The sequence below is a fragment of the Camarhynchus parvulus genome, chromosome 5, assembly GCF_901933205.1.
Source record: "Camarhynchus parvulus chromosome 5, STF_HiC, whole genome shotgun sequence".
NCBI lineage: Eukaryota > Metazoa > Chordata > Aves > Passeriformes > Thraupidae > Camarhynchus > Camarhynchus parvulus.
In genome coordinates, this window is record NC_044575.1 from 21,246,788 (window position 1) to 21,264,301 (window position 17,514).

At 38.1% G+C, this 17,514-nt stretch overlaps 1 protein-coding gene across 3 annotated transcripts in view; it reads left to right on the top strand.

The window, feature by feature from the left end:
- Positions 1 to 17,514, top strand: part of EXT2 (exostosin glycosyltransferase 2) — a 73,139-nt gene that overhangs the window by 6,505 nt on the left and 49,120 nt on the right. For all 3 annotated transcript variants that reach the window (XM_030948635.1, XM_030948636.1, XM_030948637.1), the window contains exons 4-7: positions 954 to 1,070; positions 4,177 to 4,372; positions 7,706 to 7,845; positions 8,739 to 8,832. In XM_030948635.1, coding sequence (XP_030804495.1) covers positions 954 to 1,070; positions 4,177 to 4,372; positions 7,706 to 7,845; positions 8,739 to 8,832 — 547 coding nt within the window. The remainder of the gene's footprint in view (positions 1 to 953; positions 1,071 to 4,176; positions 4,373 to 7,705; positions 7,846 to 8,738; positions 8,833 to 17,514) is intronic.

The following is a 17,514-nucleotide window of genomic DNA, read 5'->3' on the forward strand; positions in this document are numbered from 1 at the left end:
GATGTATTCCCGATGCCACTGGACATGAAATGGCAATGAGAAAACTGTTGTCCTCTACTAGCATATTTCAAAGGGGCTTGGTTTGTGATAGGAGATAGTAGCAAACCTTTTTTTCCTGGAATTCTGCGTGATATATTGCTTTCTTCTATACATATTGTTCTCTTCTGTTTCTTAAAGCACTTCTGTGTGGCAAAAGGTTGTCCCATCTAAGAAAAGACACTATGCAGGTCATCCTGTTCGAAGGTTGAAGTGCATTTTAATTTATCAGTCCTTGATTTTTCCCTTGCTCTCTAGCATGTAGTGTCACAAGCAACCTCTCCTGTTGGAACTCAGTGTCACAACATACAGATTTCTTGTTTTCATGTTTTCTGTTTATAGAATTTTTGTGTAATATAAAAATGAAATAAATTTCACTAGTATGATAACTTTGAAAATACAGTTGCAAATAATTTCCGTCCTGAGACATCCAAAGTCACTATAAGATGCTAAAATACTGTACTGAGATTTGTATCTGAAATGCAGCTTGTCTCAAACAATTTGAAAGTTGTGCTATACCCAATTTTAGTACAGGCATCAAGGAATATCTTAACTAGTATAAATAATTCAGTATGTGTTTCTTCAGATTAAAATTGTCTTAGGTTATGTAAGCTTGCAAATTGCAACAATGAGAGCAATAGATTAGATTTCCCTATATTAATGCAAAAATGGTCCATTCCTCAGTGATCATACACAATTGTAAGCACTCTGTTGGTGACTACATCCAAACTAGCAGTAAACCAAGATGACAAAAACTAAAGTCAGCCTAAAACCAGCAGGAAAACATACCACTGACAAATCCTGAGGGAAAAGCTTATCTCAGAGCACATGCCTTCTTGTTCTGGTAATGACAAGCAGTGAATCACTGGAGTTTGAATGTTATACATTCTCAGTTTAAACTTTCTTGTATTTTCCAGAGCTCTGTTGGCTGGTGGAGGCTTCTCCACTTGGACTTACCGGCAAGGCTACGACGTCAGTATTCCTGTTTACAGCCCATTGTCAGCAGAAGTAGATCTGCCAGAAAGAGGACCAGGGTAAAGTAATTCCCATGAATTGTGCAAAGTATATTCAATATCATATTTTATATTGATGATTATGAAATATAAATATAGCTAATAACTTTATGGTGAGCTTGGGCAATTTTGTAAGTGTTGTTTTTAACAGCTCTTGCTATTAAAATAAATTATGCTTTCAGTGCTGATGGTTCCAGTGGTGATGGTCTTGGTTCAATTGCCAACTGCTCCCTCTAGCAGCTTTATACTTTTCTTATATTGTGGTGCTCAAAACTGTGCAGAGGACTCGAAGTGGAACAATCCCCTCCTTTGACCAGCTGCCTGATGCCCCTCAGCACATGGCTGGCCCTCCTGGCTGCCAGGGCACTGCTGACTCATATTCAGCTTGCCATCAACCAGGACCCCAGGTCTCTTTCCACAGGACTGCTCTCCAGCCTCTCGTTTCCCAGTCTGTCCATATATCCAGGTTTGCCCTGTCCCAGGTACAGCCTGGCATTTGTCTTTGTTAAACTTCATACCCTTGGTGATTGCCCAGGCCTTTGATTTGTTGCAATCTCTCTGCAGGGCTTCTCTGCCTTCAAGAGAGCCAACAACTCCTCCCAATTTTTGGTTGTTGACAAACTTACTTAGTATCCCTTCCAGTCCTGTGTCCAAGTTGTTTATGAAGATGTGGAAGAGCTCAGGCCCTAAGCTGGAGCCCTGAGGAGCCCCACTGTGGCTGGTTTGCCAGCCTGATGTAACACCCACCATTTGCACCTGACCTGTCATTAAGCTCATAAAAAAGAAGGATGGAAACTTGTATGTGTGATTATGGGAATACATACATCTGGAGCTTAGAATACTGATTTTATTTGTTTCTTTTTTTAAAGTAATGGAGTAAGAGATAAACACAAACAACACAACCCTCCCCTACCTGAACCTAGTAGTTGGAAGTAAAGCAAGACAGTTGGGAAATAAAGCACTGATTTTCTCAGAACATGTAATTAGCCATTGAAATTAACTAGCCTGGCAATGGTGGCTTCTCTAATCTGTTCATGTCTTCAGAACAAGAGGAGGTAGAAGTTTGGAAGACATGTTTTAACTGGTTATGGAAGGTTGTTCTTTTTATATTTCATAAATCTTCTAATTACAGAGCTGGAAAAGTTCCACTATAACAAGGTCTTACTTCTGTTATGATTTAAAAGATGAGCAGACAGAGGCAATGGGGATCAGTGATCTGTCTGCTCATTGTCAACATCAAGTTTACAAATGTAGAAGCTTTAGGTCCTTTTCTTCTTACAGTGTTCTGAAGAGAATATGAATTTTCAAAATTGAAAACTGATTGAAATGGTGCAGCCTCTGTTGGACACAAAAGTTATCAGTCTTTGGGTTCGGTTGTCTTTTCTGGTAAGGGCAGTGCTCTTGCTGTTGCTCTTGGCTGCTCCAAGTACAGTAATGCAGTCAGTTAGGACAAACTTGTGCCTGCTTTTGGGTCAAATAAGAGAAGTAGTTCTTGTGTTCAGTAAAGGTGCTGGAGATTCCGTTTCTCAAAACTGCTTTTTTTTTTTTTAATTGTGTTGGGTAGCCTGGTGTCCAGAGTGCCATCCAGTGGCCAGTCAGCGTTACTAGTGAGACGGGTTCCCAGCCTCGACTGCTTTTTGCAGGAGAGATGGGATGGACACACCGCCCAGAATCCAGGCTTGCTTGGGATAAAACTTTTCATCACACTATGTTAGTGTGTTATTTCTTGGGAGATGGCCTGTTCTTTCCTTTGTAGCAATGTTTGATAAGCTAGATTTTGAGTGTCATAGAGTGATGACAGTTTCAAGGCAAAACTTTTAAATGTGCACATAAAGCTAGTTTTTCTTTAGCTGGTTATATGCATTTTTTATCACTCATCTGTATTGTTATTTCCTTTTTTTAAGGCCTCTTACAGAGCTGAACTAAGGGGGTTTGATTTACTTGCCTTTTTAATTGGATTGCTTAAAATCCACTTCTGCTGGTAGCAAGTTGGTAGCAGCTGGAGGCTTATGAGAAAGAATGTTTAAAAAAATACTATGCATCTGTTAATTGGAGCAACTAAAGTGACCTGCATGAAAATGAGTGGAAGAGGTGAGAAGAGCAGCAGGAGAGGTCTGACTTTATAAAGTGTGTCTGTTTGTGTGTTTTCAGGGCTCTAAATTAAAGATAGCATCACGTGGAGTAGAACTGGAACCCTAAGTACAGGCCTCGTGCTTCCTGTGTTCTTTTGGCAGCATGAGGGCACTCACTCACTATGTGTGTTCCTTTCACTGGGGAGTGGTTGGAACAGTCTGACTTCAGCTGACCTGTTTTAAAAGAAAACCCAAGTAGATGAGTATAACAATTATATGACATGCTATTTTCCAGTATTAGTATAAGTTTTTTAAGCAGCAAGCACCTAATTTGAGCTTGTATTCCTGTATGGTTTACCTCCAGTGTTTTTAAACATGTCAGTATTTAAAATGTTCAGCACATTTTAAATATTTGTGGTTTTTGAGCATGGTAGGAGTTGAGAGTATATGAGATAACATACACCATATGGATCTTCAACTTTTCATTGGAAATGTTGCCTCTATATTGCCCCAAGGGACAGAACTGAATCACAGTTAAAAAGATGAACTTGTGCTATTGCTGCTGTCACCATATCAAGACTAAATAAGCTAGATACTAAATACTGAGTTGTCAGTTCAACATCTTTTCTCAATTAAAATTCATGAGAACATAAATGGGAGGAGAAACTAGAAGCATTCAGTGTCCTATCTACTTTGTTTTAGTACACAAACAGCAAACAAAAGTACAAACAATCCTGGCATCAGTAGCAGATTTAAAATGCAGCTAAATAATGTTTCGCTAAGTTTATAATGCAGGTGCCTGTTCTAATGTAATAAGCACTCTTACCAAGTACAGATTTATTCAGAATTGTAAATAATGTTGAGCCACTTGCTATCCCAGACTTAATTATATTTCATCATTACCCTTTCCAGTGTTGTCTGAAAATCCGGTTTTGGCAGCATGTCCACATTTAGTTAATCTTGCTCTGCTTCTCCAGAATGGAAGGAAATGGGTTCTTGAGCATCTTGGAAGTGAACTGGCAGTGCAGTCAGGTGACCTGGCTGTGTTTTTTCAGCCCTCGCAGGTATTTCATTCTCTCATCTCAGATGGCTTTGCACCCAGAGTACCGCCTGGAGCTGGAGGCTCTTCAGGCTGAGAATGGGGAGTCAGTGCTGGTCCTGGACAAATGTACAAACCTGTCAGATGGGGTCCCTGTGGTTCGCAAGCGCTGCTACAAGAATCAAGTCTTTGATTATCCTCAGGTGCTTCAGGTAAGGCTGTCTGTCCTGCAGACTCCTCTTCCCAGCGGTGTCTGTCTTAGCTGTGATTCTGTTCCTCCTTAGCAGTGGTAGGGTACTTCCTTGTATTTAATTAATATGCTGGATATCTTTTAAAACTGCATAATTTGTTATGTTAGCTTGAGTATTATATCCTAACTTTATCCTTATTTTTAAGTGGGCCAAAAACGATGTGCTCAAACTTATATGCAGACTATGATTATATGAGACTGGTCATGGTATTTAGTAACACAAGACAGCATCATGTAAACTTAAAAGAAATTACACAGAGGATACTGTCAAATCCAACAGCAATGGGATGCTAAAATGGAGGAAGGGAAGGAAAATCTTTTGAAAGCAGATAAAGTTGCTCACTTCAAAACTGGAGAGGAACATTGGAATCTACACCTTCCAAAATAGCTGGCAAAAGAGCTTTCAGCAGGCATGAATTTGGAATTAATTTCTCAGCTATGACAATCCAGGCCTTGCTAGATGAAGCTTGGAGCTGAAGATGGCTTTGTCAATTGGATAGAAGGTTAAAATGAACTTTAAACAGCAAGAGTGTTACATTTAAGTAGAGTTAGTCAGATTACATTTTTTGTATGCAGCTTAGTAGTTAAATTGTACAAAACTATCTGTGTAGATATGACAGACTGAGCTAGAAGGCTTGTCAGCATGCAGCTATGAAAACATCTAGGTGAAATGTGTTTCATGGCCTTGGCCCAACTTCCAGAGGCCTTTTGATATGTCAGTGAAGATAAAACTAGATAGTGTTCTCAGACCCCTGTGTCTCTTGGCAGTTCACTAACAGAGGTGCTTTGGCATGCAGTGTGGTGAAGTGAGTTATGCCATAGGCCACTGTGCTCTGTCTGTGGCCACCAGCACATAATCTGTCTTTGAACTTTGGCAAATGATGGTAAAATAACAAACAAGCTGAGGAAAGCCAAAGTTTCCACCCCTCCTGTTATGTTTTGTAGGAAATACGTTTAAAATTCCATGTGGAGGAGGAGGAGAGGGAGGAAAGGGTCACCGTGAGTCCTAAACTTTGAGTAAAAAAAAACTTGTTTGCTTTATTTCTTTAAATACAGACTGAATTGCTAAAGGATGGCAAGTCAGGGAATCTCTATCTATATCTTGCTATATATGATTTTATAACTCGGAAGAGAGCTGGCACATGCCGAGATTGTTAAAATACTTTCCCCTGCATTTCCCTTTGGAATGTCTGGCTGATAACAGTGGTGATGTGAAGAGATGTATTTATAGTAACCTTTGTCTAGACAGGAAAAATGGTTATCTGGGCAGATGAGCATGTGTGTCCACATCTGGGCTTTTTTTTTTATCTTTTTTGTCTCTCCCAGGCCTTACTAGTCTCTTCCACCTGCTGCTGTGTGATCTAGTGAGTCAATGGTTAAAATGTGTGTTCATTTTCTCAGCTACTTCCATTCCCCACACCCTTCTTTTCCTTCTCTTCCTGTCTGAGAGTGGGGGAAGGGGGTCTTGGATCACAGTTCATCCTTTCCAGCACTGCCTTTACAGATGTCTTACTAGACAGACTCTTGGACTTTTGGGTTGTTAATGCTTCCTGTTTGCAGTCTTCTCTTGGATGAGATTTTCAAGGCTCTTAGTGCTCTATGGGTATGAACAGAGGTCTTATGATTGCATCAAGAGACAAGTGAAGAGCCAGCAAAACCCCTTGTATTTCCTAATTTCATCTTGATGTTTTACTGCCCTGCTGAGCATTCTGGCTCCTTTACTTCAGACCATGGAACACAAGCTGGAAAAATGTTTTCTTATCTGTGGGAATCCCTGTATCAACTTTATAATTTTTCTTTCTTAAACTTAGGGATAATACTGACTTGGGATTTTCCCTGTTGTGTAGCTGAACTCTACAAGCATTTATTTTGAGATCTTGAATCGGTAGCAAGATTCCTTAGTGGCAGTGAGCACCAAAGTCCCTAAATACAGGGTGAGGGCAACATAGTCAAGAAGTCTTCTCTGCTGGAGGTTAAACTCAGGGCATTTTGTCTTATGTGTTGTGGACACGAGTAAATGGATTATACTCTTCTCGGCAGCAACTTTTTTTATCTTTGAAGCTCCCTTCCTCCTGCCCTCATTCCTTCAGTATAAGTAGCATTGATAGAGTTGATCTTTCCTTGTAGATTTCCTTTCAAGGTAAGTAATCATCCTTTATTTACCACTGGAAGTGCTCCGCCCAAGACTGAATCCTGCTCTGTCTGAGGTCTTTTGTTACTGTGAAGGGTAAGCGAATCCTTCAGATTTCTTCAATTGTACATATTTTTGGACTGTAATATTACCTTTGGATGGAGTGGTTTGTTTTTTCAACAGTACCACATTTCTATGCCATTAATACCTTTTCTTCGCCTGTTCTTTTGTAGGAAATGTCCTCTTCTGCGAAGTGCAAATCTTAGCCAGTTACTTCATGCTTTATATTTGTGCAGTTTGGTATTTTTCTCTAGGTGTTGAATTCTATATGTATCAGTATTTCTTAGTTGATTTTTGCATATGATGTCAAAGTCTAATCCTGGTATCCATTATACCTGCTAATCCTACAAAATCATAGGTATTGTGAGGTCTAGTAAGTATGGTCTTAATTCTGCTACTCAGTTAACTGAGGGACACATTGAATGCTGTTGTACTTAGGAAAGATTACTTGGTCCATCACTGTTTTACTTGTGAGCCACTGCTGATTACTTTATACTTGGAGTTCTGTAACTGGAGTTTTTGTAACTGTGGAGCCTATAAGGGCTTTATCTAGCCCCTGATTTCTTAATTTGCATGTGAAAATGCTGCCAAACATGTCAAGTGACATGAGATACGAAATCTGATACTTCCTTACTATCCATAGAGCTGCACTGCCTTATAACAGAAGAAAATTAAGTTGGCTCCATACAGTTTATACTCAAATAAGTTTATCTTAATTGTTGCTCATCTTGTTGTGCCAAACCTTTGAAATATTTTAAACTTATTTTTCTCCTTGAGTTTTCTCGACTGAATTCTAAAGTTTGACCATTAAAATAAAGCACAGAATTGTCCTACCAGTCCATTTCTCATTCTTCCACTTATGATATTTTTCCTAGCCTTTGGAAGATAAAATTGTAAAATTATTTTGAATTAGCTAATAATTCAGAATATATTGATTGCACAGAGGAACTCTGTTTTCCTTTTGACTTGTTTTTTTGTTTTGTTTTTTTTTTTAATGAAGGGAAGGGCAGGAAAACATAATGCATGTATACCTACACACACATAATGCGAATATAACATTTCCTTCTTTTCCTCATCTGTGTGTTGGATACCATTTGTTGACAGGAGTCTACGTTCTGTGTTGTTCTACGTGGAGCCCGCCTGGGACAGGCAGTTCTGAGTGATGTTCTTCAAGCTGGCTGTGTCCCAGTCATCATTGCTGACTCCTACATTTTACCTTTCTCTGAGGTTCTGGACTGGAAGAGGTCTGTGCCCTCACTATTGTACATTGAACCACTGCCTGAGATACTTCACTGCCTCAGTGATTTGAATCAAATCTGTGTGTACTGTGGGTTACAGGAAATGAGACACAGAGTAAGATGCACACTGTCTTTGCTCTTGATCTATTATGCATCAAAAATAGGAAAGGAAAATAAATGAGACTGATATGACAGAGCATTTGATTAGACTGTAGCTCGTTATTTTTTCTTCTAAAACAGATTTGCTGTATAATCCTGTGCTTGAATTCAATGAGGACTGGTTTCCATTCAGGCTCTTTTAAGGAAAATATATACTAAATATTGCATCACAGAAACGCAAAGTCTCTGTATTGCACCATGATTCCCAAGTTTATCTGAGGTGGAAAGATATCATTACTTTGTGACTGAGTATACTGTTAGGAGTGTAGATTATTTTTCTATGCACTCTGCCCAGTTACATGATCTTGGGATAGGGATAATATGTACAAAAATTACTTGTTTTATGTGTAACACTGTATATGCTATTACTGTTTGATTATTCCAAAAATCTCTGCTGGCAGCAAGTCAGTGGCAATCCAGAGATGAGAATTCAGGATTTCTGAATCTCTGTCTCTTCCATAGTTATTTGATTGTCTGGACAGATCAGTCTACAGACTTTGGTGGCATTATCTATGGGCAGACTGGCTGGTGTTGGGAAGGAACTGCTGTGGAGTATTATCTTACCCTGAAAGAAGACTGCTTCCATTTGCTTATGTCTTTTGAATATGTCTTGTTAAAACAGGACAAGATTCTGGGTTGGAAAAGCAGTCTTTTAATGAAAACTTCTTTTGGAATACTTCTTTCAGTGTAGAATTTCTTTCTTCTCACCTTGCCATATGTTTTCTTTCCTTTGCTTGTAGGGCCTCTGTTGTCATCCCTGAAGAGAAGATGCCTGAAATGTACAGTATTCTGCAAAGCATCCCCCAGCGACAGATTGAAGAGATGCAAAGACAGGTAAAGCAATGTACCATGGTCAAATTATTGTCCTTGCTTTACTTTTGGGGTGTAGGTTCATACATCTGCCTTGCTCTGAAAGCTTTTGGGATGCAGACATATCTACTGTACTCTCATGTTAATATTTTTATTATTTGACCCTGTTCTTTCTTTATGCTGAACATCTGCATTTGCCATGACTTTTCAGTGAGATGGAAGCTCTCCCTGAGTGTACTGCCTACTGACCTCTATTAACATATTTCTGATGAAATCATGGTGTATATTTGTTTTTTTACATGGTATTTAAATTGTAGTAAAGAAGTTCAAGAGTCTGTGTTTATTTCAAAGGAAGCTTTGGTTTGTAGAAAAATTTCAGTCACTTAAAATGTGACAGGAGCATTAAGTCCAAAATATTTTAAATATTTTGTCTACATCGACAATTCCTCTGAGAGAGAGATTTTTCTTATTTGGTGAATGCAAGAGCTGAGACCATGAACTGTCAGGCCAGAAAATAGGATATTAGCATGTAATGTACACTTACTTGTATCTAGGATATTTTATTCTTGACATCTTATTGTACCTGAGCATATATTGTTACAAGGCAGGATGGTACGTTTATCATGGCCACAGTTCCTCATCAGGAAAATCATAGAGGAAGTAAGAGCTAGGTATTTAAGGAAAAAGTTAACTATCTGATTTCAAGTGACTTTTCAAGATGCATGGAATTTCTGTAGTGAAATTTCTGCAAGAATTGTGAAATCATGTGTCTGAAATTGCCTTACACAACCTTAGTGACAAAGTGGTTCTTTGCATGGTCCTTGTAAAAAGTGACCCAAGACATTTTTTCAGAATGTAGCCTACACCACTCTAGTTATTTCTACTTAGGCAGTGCTGAAAGCTGCACAGTGTATATTAATAGTATTAATAATATATTAATATATGGGGAGAAAATAGACTCTCAAATTTAGATGTAAATATCTTTCACACCTGAATTCTGTTGCCAGCTTCACTTCATTCTGTTCTGAGTCTGCAAATACCACAGCAGCCATCAGGGGTCTCCTTTCTCTTTAGTGCCTTCACACAAATGAACCATTTTGATGGGGCCGGCTGGCAGCACCAATGTGCCACCAAAACCAGGAGGTGAGAAAGTAACCTTGGTGTTACAACTCCTAGAGATGTGATTTTTGGTTTAGAGATGTCAACACTAGGGAGTTTTGCCTAATAAAGCTTTAAAACTGATACTGATAGTCTGTCAAAGTGTGCAATAACTTTCTTGTTGACTATTTCACTGAAAATGTAAAATAATAATTTCAGGATAGTGTTCTCCAGCTATGGAAAATGCACATGACATTATGGACACTTTAAACACTAAGGTATGAAGCCAGGCAACTCATTTGTAAAAAAAAAGCCATCAAAATAAAGACAAAGGAGCAAACCCCCTTAACATTCACAATGAAATAAACCAACAATAACCCCCTTAATTTGGATGATATATACATTATCTATATTACATGTAACTCTATAAAATTAACTTAAAATAGATTATATTTTAGTGCTCATAACACAGATATAGTCTCTGTTCAGAGTGAATTTTGTTGGATTATACATGGTTTGCAATTGTCATTGTCACTGGGTTCAAAACATCACTGAACATCATTGGAAAATGTGATTCTGTGTTTTTCTAAAGCTTCTCACATCTTGTTGCTTTTATTGTGTGTTTTGATAGTGAAAGTAACAGGATGAAATCGCAAGGTCTGTCTTTCATATTTGTGAATTTATTTCTGTTTGTGTATTGAGGATACTTAAACATGTTATCCATACATTTCATGTTCTGTCAGCCTTATTTACAAGGCAAAATCCCTGTGTGTCTCTGAAATTCCCTTGCTGATAGATGTTCTGTGTTCTAGCTATCTAGAATGGTGAAAAGTACTAAATGCCTGAAACTGTGTGGACTACCAGTAGCCTGACATGTATGGTTGAGATCATCTTTTTCTAGGCAAATAGAACAAATCCTTGCTCTGAGTTTCTCCTTGCTGAAACTGCATTTACCGTGTCAGACTTTTTTGGTCTGATGACCTTTGTGGGATTGGAGCCTTGCTGTCCAACTGCATTGGTTTCATTTGTTGTTTTATGATATAATTCTTATCCTTATTTGGAAAACATCAACATTAAAACAAACATTACGGTAAATGTTAGCTTGCCAGTTCTCTTTGTTGATTACTACTTTGTACTTTTTTGCAGTGTTTTATCACAGGAGATTCTCTGGAGATCATACATCAAACTTAAAATGTAGACATAAACATATAGGCACACACCTACGTATACCTGTATATAACTTTTTCCAGGTTGTCTGCTTTTAATGAGTAAAATTTTCTCTCGGCATATTTTTTTTTCTTTGTTTCTGGAGATACTTCTAGCTTTACCTCAGCTGGGTAAGAAAGGAAGTCTTGTAGAGAGAAGTCATAACATTTAAGTTATATAAGAACTTATATTTGAAAGTGTGTTCTTCCAGTTTGTACACCTGTCATGGACATCACATAACACTGTCATGAAGAGGATAAAATACAGGAGTTTCAGTTTTGGAGACATCATCTGCTAGGATCTGTGGCTGGTATGACCTCAGCTGTGATTTCCTACAACACAATTTTATTTTGCTCAGCTTTTTATCAGACAGTACATGGTATAAACTGGGAAAGAGATTCATTGGTTTGAGCAGAGCTTGAGTGTGGGAAATCAAAATTAATTCTACTGTCCTACATCATGCCTGATTGCACTGAGATCTCTGGAGATCAGCTATGTTAACTTATGCTTTTATTGTTCAAACTTGCAGAACAATTTGCTCTCAACTGTTGCCAGTCCAGTTTCCTGTCTGTCCTGACAAAAGGGAATGGTTTCTGTGCTTGTACCTGGTCTACACAGTTGTAAAAAATTGATAGATATTTTCAATACTGCAGGTACTGCCTATGTCCCTGAAAACCAGATTCTCGCATATAATAATATATAATAAATATAATAATAATAGTTCTTATAAACTGCAACATTTTGACCATCAAAACCAGCCTTTGCTGATTGAGCTGCTAAAATTAATAACAGTCTGGATGAAACTTATGTATCTCTGGGATTGCTGTCTTGCCTGTTTTCTACAGTAATGTTGTCATTCTCATTTTCTTTGAAGCTTCCTTCATCCATCCCCCTCTCACAAATAGTTCCATATGGAGTCTGAAACACTGGCAGAAGTGCCCAGAGGCAAGTTGATAAGCAGCTTAGCTGCACAGACTTGATGCTGCATCCTGTGCTTTCATTTTATCTGCACCTCTAACCAGCATCCAGGTAATAGCAAAGTTCAAGAAGTGGAGGGGAAGAAGTAGATGTAATGGGCCTGTATGATAGAGAGTAAAATTTGAATTTTTGTCTTGCTCCTGCAGAGTGAAATAGATAAAAGAAAAAAAGCTAAACAAAACTTTGCTGGTATCACCTTGTCTCATGCCATGTATAGTTTCCCTTGCAACAGCTTTTTTGGTTTTTGTTTGTTTGGTTTTTTTTGGTTTTTTTAAGGTTTTACTCTGGAAGCATGCTAATCTCTGGAAACATGTTTCAGCGCTGTAGTTGATATATAAATGTTTTTAACTAGTGTGAAAGTTTTCCTCAGCTTATATCTCAGCCACTGTGCTTTTTTCCCCCTCTTTTTGTGAGGTGAATCTATCTATATGAATATACAGGCATTTGTAAGTATTTATCTTCACTTAATACCAACATGCTTAGAACTCTTTTAGCATGGATAGACTCATTAAGGCATAGAATCAGAATACAGAAGTACTATGCATTGGGAATAGAAGACTCATTCTTCTGTTTATTTAGGTATTCTTTCTCCCTGAAGAGATTTTAGGTAAGGAGTTTATTTTCAAAAGGTGGCTTTTTGTGCCTGGTTCTTTTTGACTTTGTAATGCTCCCCATCTCCCAGAAATAAAACTTCTGAATTCTTATCTGTTCTGGAAGACTGGATGACTTTGTGTGCTCTGATGGCACAAGGATGATGAGCTGGTGTTCTCAAGTGTGGGAATTCTTTTCATCCTGGTTTTCTAGGGAAATGTGTATGATCGTGTACCATGTGCATGCTGATTTCGCTTCTGATTTCTGGTAGTGCCCAATTTCAACCAAACTTACAGAGAAGTGGAGAGGTTGGAGATAAGAAATTCCCTGAATTTCTTATCTGGGCACCTGTGTAGGAGTTAAGTACCCCAGAATAACATGGCCTTTTAAGAGAAACTTTTTACCTTGAGCTAACAGTTATAGAAAACCATTTGTATTTATCCATTATGGATTATCTGCTTTGGGAAAGGTTTTATTTGGAACTGGCACACCTTAGACCACAGAAATTCGGGTACGAAATGGCCAAAGGATAAAGTGATAAATTAAATTCTGTATACAAAGGAGTATATATGCAATTTAAAACAGCCTTCTCATAGGCAGTTTTGGCCTCTTAACTAGCTGCAATCACTTGGAAAAGAATTCGTAAGGGCTGTAATAGTTATGTGAAAGTATAAATTCCATAGTCAGTTATGTTAAAAAAAATACAAAGAATTTTTAGAAAAGAGAGAACAAGATGGAAAATACTGTGCTACCATGTAAATCTGTTGTATGTCTACACCATGAATACAGTCTGTAGTTATGGTTCTCCCATCTTGAAAGTTATGTAATAGAACAAATGTAATCAAAAGTTTCAAGAGGAGACTGATGAAATAGTGTAACACTCTTCATCTTGAAAATGAATGATTGGTGATGATGAGGCAGGAATATAATACAGAACTAAAAAATAAGAAGGTAATGAAAAAGTGACTGGATGTGGCGGTACATTGTTGGATACAATTTCATTTGATGTCTCACAGTACTTTTATTATTTGGAATCTGGTCTGAAAACAAGGAGATGATCTCACAGAACTAAGAGGTAGTCTGTGAGAATCACTGCTTCATAATTTTGTGTGAGTGAAGGGGTTTTATTGACATAAAAGGCAGAATGAAGAAATCCAGAGAAGGAAAATCTGTCAGAGATGAATGCAAAGATATACCCTCTGGCTTAAAAGTTCCTGCATTGCAGACTTCTGGAAGCTGGAGAGTACTTTGAGGAAGTGGTGGTTTATGCTGGCTGTGTCTGTGGGAGGGGGGTTCCTAAGGTACCTGCTGTGGAGCTCTGTCAGAGGGACAATATGGGAACAGAAGCCCATTTGGTCAGACCTGGCAGCTTCAGGACTCGTGTTTACAAAAGACTTTAGTATTATAATGCCTTGTGTAATAACCTTGTCAGGTAATCGGTGGTTTTTAAAGTGCGTCTTCACTTCACTGGCTGCCAAACACTCCACTGGGAAACTATTGAAAGTGATGTATAGTTTCCTTCTTTGGGTGAATGTGTAATTCACTTTCCTGAAGCCCTACAAGCTACCCTCTCAAATAGTGGCCTTGTACCATTCTTGCTTTTCACTAATTAAAGTTTTAGATAATCACAACCTCTTGAGTTTTTTAGCCTGAGTGGACCAATTAAAGGCTAAAACAGGATGTAAATTCAGGGTAAAAAATTGTGGATAGAAAACATGTAGCTTGCAGTGTTTGTTCCCACAGTTGGAATACCTGGACAAGCTGTTGTGGTTTTTCTTGGGCACATCCCGTGTGCCTCAGCCCTGAACTGAGGAGAAGTTCAGACTCCAGGTCAAACAGAGCTGAAGACACAAGCATAAATCAATGACTTGTTTTAGTGCCACGTTAAAACAACATGAGTGGCTGGCTTTTCTGACCCTCCTCCCTTTCATTTAATGTGCTTCTTTGGCTCTTCTTTAAAGAGGGCTCTGTAGAGTAATTTCAACTCTTATCAGCTTGCTGACAGCTATATGAGCCTTTCTGCTGGCTCCAGGCAATCACTGCCAGCGTGTGAAACATCCCATTCTTGCAGTGAAATGGTCTTGGATAGAGTTAAAGCAAATGGGTGGTGGAGTTTTCCTGTGGGTGGTGCAGCTTACATGAAAGAGATGGGATTTAGTTCTTGTTAACCAATTAAACAGAAATTCATTTCAATATCTGGACACTAGATGCTCTTTGAGCATACTTAGGCTTTTACAAGTCCTTTTAATGATAATATTAAATGTACAGCTGCAGTTCTTTCCCTGACAGGGAACAGCTTCTGTCTCTGGGTTCTGTAGAATCATCATTATCAAATTTAAGAAAACTTTCATCTGTCTGCCATTTGTAGCATTTTAAGGAGTGTGACTGCAGAGCCTAACCCTGCTTTAATCCTCCCAGAGTGCTTCAGTGAAGCTCTGGGTTCCCCATAAATGTCAGGGCTGGACAATTTGCCATCTTATCAGATGCAGTGAAGTTAGTTCCAGCCCTCTCACCCCTCCCCCAGAGGAAAGATTTGTTGCTGCAAACAGCAAAGGAAAGAAAAAACTTTTTCCTGGCTTACTGCCAGGATCACCATGGGAGTTGTAGAATCCTTGGCATTTATATATGAGACCTTCATTGCTCCCCTCTCCCTTCAGTTGTTGCAGAGAGTATCCTTATCCTAGATTTTTTTTCTTCTTGTCTGTCCTGCCTTGTTGTTTTCCAGAATGAAGAAAACTGTCTTTGTGGCATCTCTGAGAAAGAGCTCTGAAATTTGAGACCAATCAGCACCTCTATGTATAATTTTTATAGGATACATTTGGGTTATTTTGTATCTACATTGGCAGCTTCTAAACAGAAAAAGGTTAAACTTAACTGTAAGAGGAAAATTATGCTATTCTAAGACATTTTGGTTTTCGGATTAGATTTTAAGAATCTGTGCGTTAAGAGTCTGTATCATGTTGCACAGTGGATTTTTGGATACCCTTTGCAGATTGCTATACACAACTTGAATAGACTACAGATAAACCAGATCATCCAGAAATTGGAAAGGCATGTACTTTTAGACAGAATATTAGAAAATATTCTGTCATGCACATGAAGCAGTTAGCTGCAGACAAATGAATGATTAAGTATGATATCCCGGTACTGGACTCTTTCTTTGTTACTGTATGCTTTCCCTCTGCTGCTATATAGTCTGTACCACGTCACATTCCTTATCCAAACTGCTTGCTTTGTTTGCCCCCTTCAATTGTTGAAAATATTACAAGTTTAGCATTTATCTGTATAGCATAAATACACTGCATTGCTGTAGTAGTTTGCATGTGAGTATATTAAATAGAATAGTAAATACACCTTGGTCTTGTATCCGTTTTACTGATGAGTAGGTAGATATGTAAATAACTTATACAAGGTCAAATAATAATATTAATAATGGAATTTAGAACTCTAGGTCCTGTTTTAATGACTGTATCAAATGTATCTTACAATACAGTAGGAACATCTGGCTTTTAAACTAGAAAGGTCTTACATTTTCTGTACAAAGAATTTGCTGACAGATAATCTTCAGCCAGCTTTTCCTTTAATCTTTGTCTGTAAATTATGCAGATATATTGAATAGTTTCTTAGATGCCTGGAGGTAGGAAAATTATGTTTTTTTTTTTTTTTTTTTTTGCAAACTGAATAGTGGGCTGTGTTAGGAATATACCGTAGTGTCCCTTGGCTTTCAAATGCTGTAATTTGTGTCTGGGGTTTGGCCTCTTCCTTTTCCTTTTCTTTTTTTTTTTTCATTAGGAACAATTTTGAATGCTCTTTAGAAATTAAAGTGGCAGCTGGCATTAATTGTCAGTGAATTCTGGTAACTTGGCTCTGTAGAGATGCTATGAGTAGAAGGATTGTAGAGTGTGCATATTCCAGGATGCTAATGTTAGTAGGGAATCATGGATAGAAGTTTGGCTTCATACAGTAGAGAATAGAACGCTATTCCAGATGTTTACCAAGAAGAAATAAATAACTCTTTTTGATGTCTTTCAATGATTTTTCCATGTTAATTTATTTCCAATCATGTTTTATTGTGGTGTGGCTACCACATACTATTATCACAACCTGCAGTTAATATTCACCTTTCCCATTTCATGAGATAGCCATACAGCCTGTGCAGTTCGAGCCATGAAGGATGAGGTATTTTTATATAGCTCAAGCTAAGATCAGTTGTTTTTAAGATGTGGAGGAAGAAAGCAGCGCCATGTCATAAATGGAATTTTTCCAGTAGATATGGAAAAACCCTCATGACTGCCAGTCCTTCAGATTTATCCTCAGAGAAGGCAGTAAGATGTATTTGTATTCAAGCAATGCTGGCAGTAATGTCTGTGGTTAAAGTTGTCCAGTGTTGAGAGTTGTGTATATGGGGTATGGGTGTTGTGCTTGTGCTTATATAAAACAGAACTGTATAGCTTACAGGAAACTGAGCAAAACATGCCTTCATCAAAAGGGCAAGTTCTTCCTGGTATAGAGCTTAAGCTCTGAAATTGAGGTATGTGCTGATTTTTGACAGCTATAATATAGTGGTAACCTTACCTAGATTTTTTTTTCGTCCTTCAAAAAGCTGTCCTTTCATGTGTGTGATTGGCACTGGGCTTGCTTTGTGTTTAGCTTCTCTAATCAAGGGAATTTAAGCTTCTATTCTCCCAGCATTAGTACAGCAGTCATGGGAAATCTCAAACAAGCCAGATCTTATTGCAGCAGTTGACACAAATAAAAGCAGTTGTACTTTTATTTATTTATTTTTGATGCTGGATGCTGATTAAAAGTTTCCAAGCATCCTTTAGCTATGCT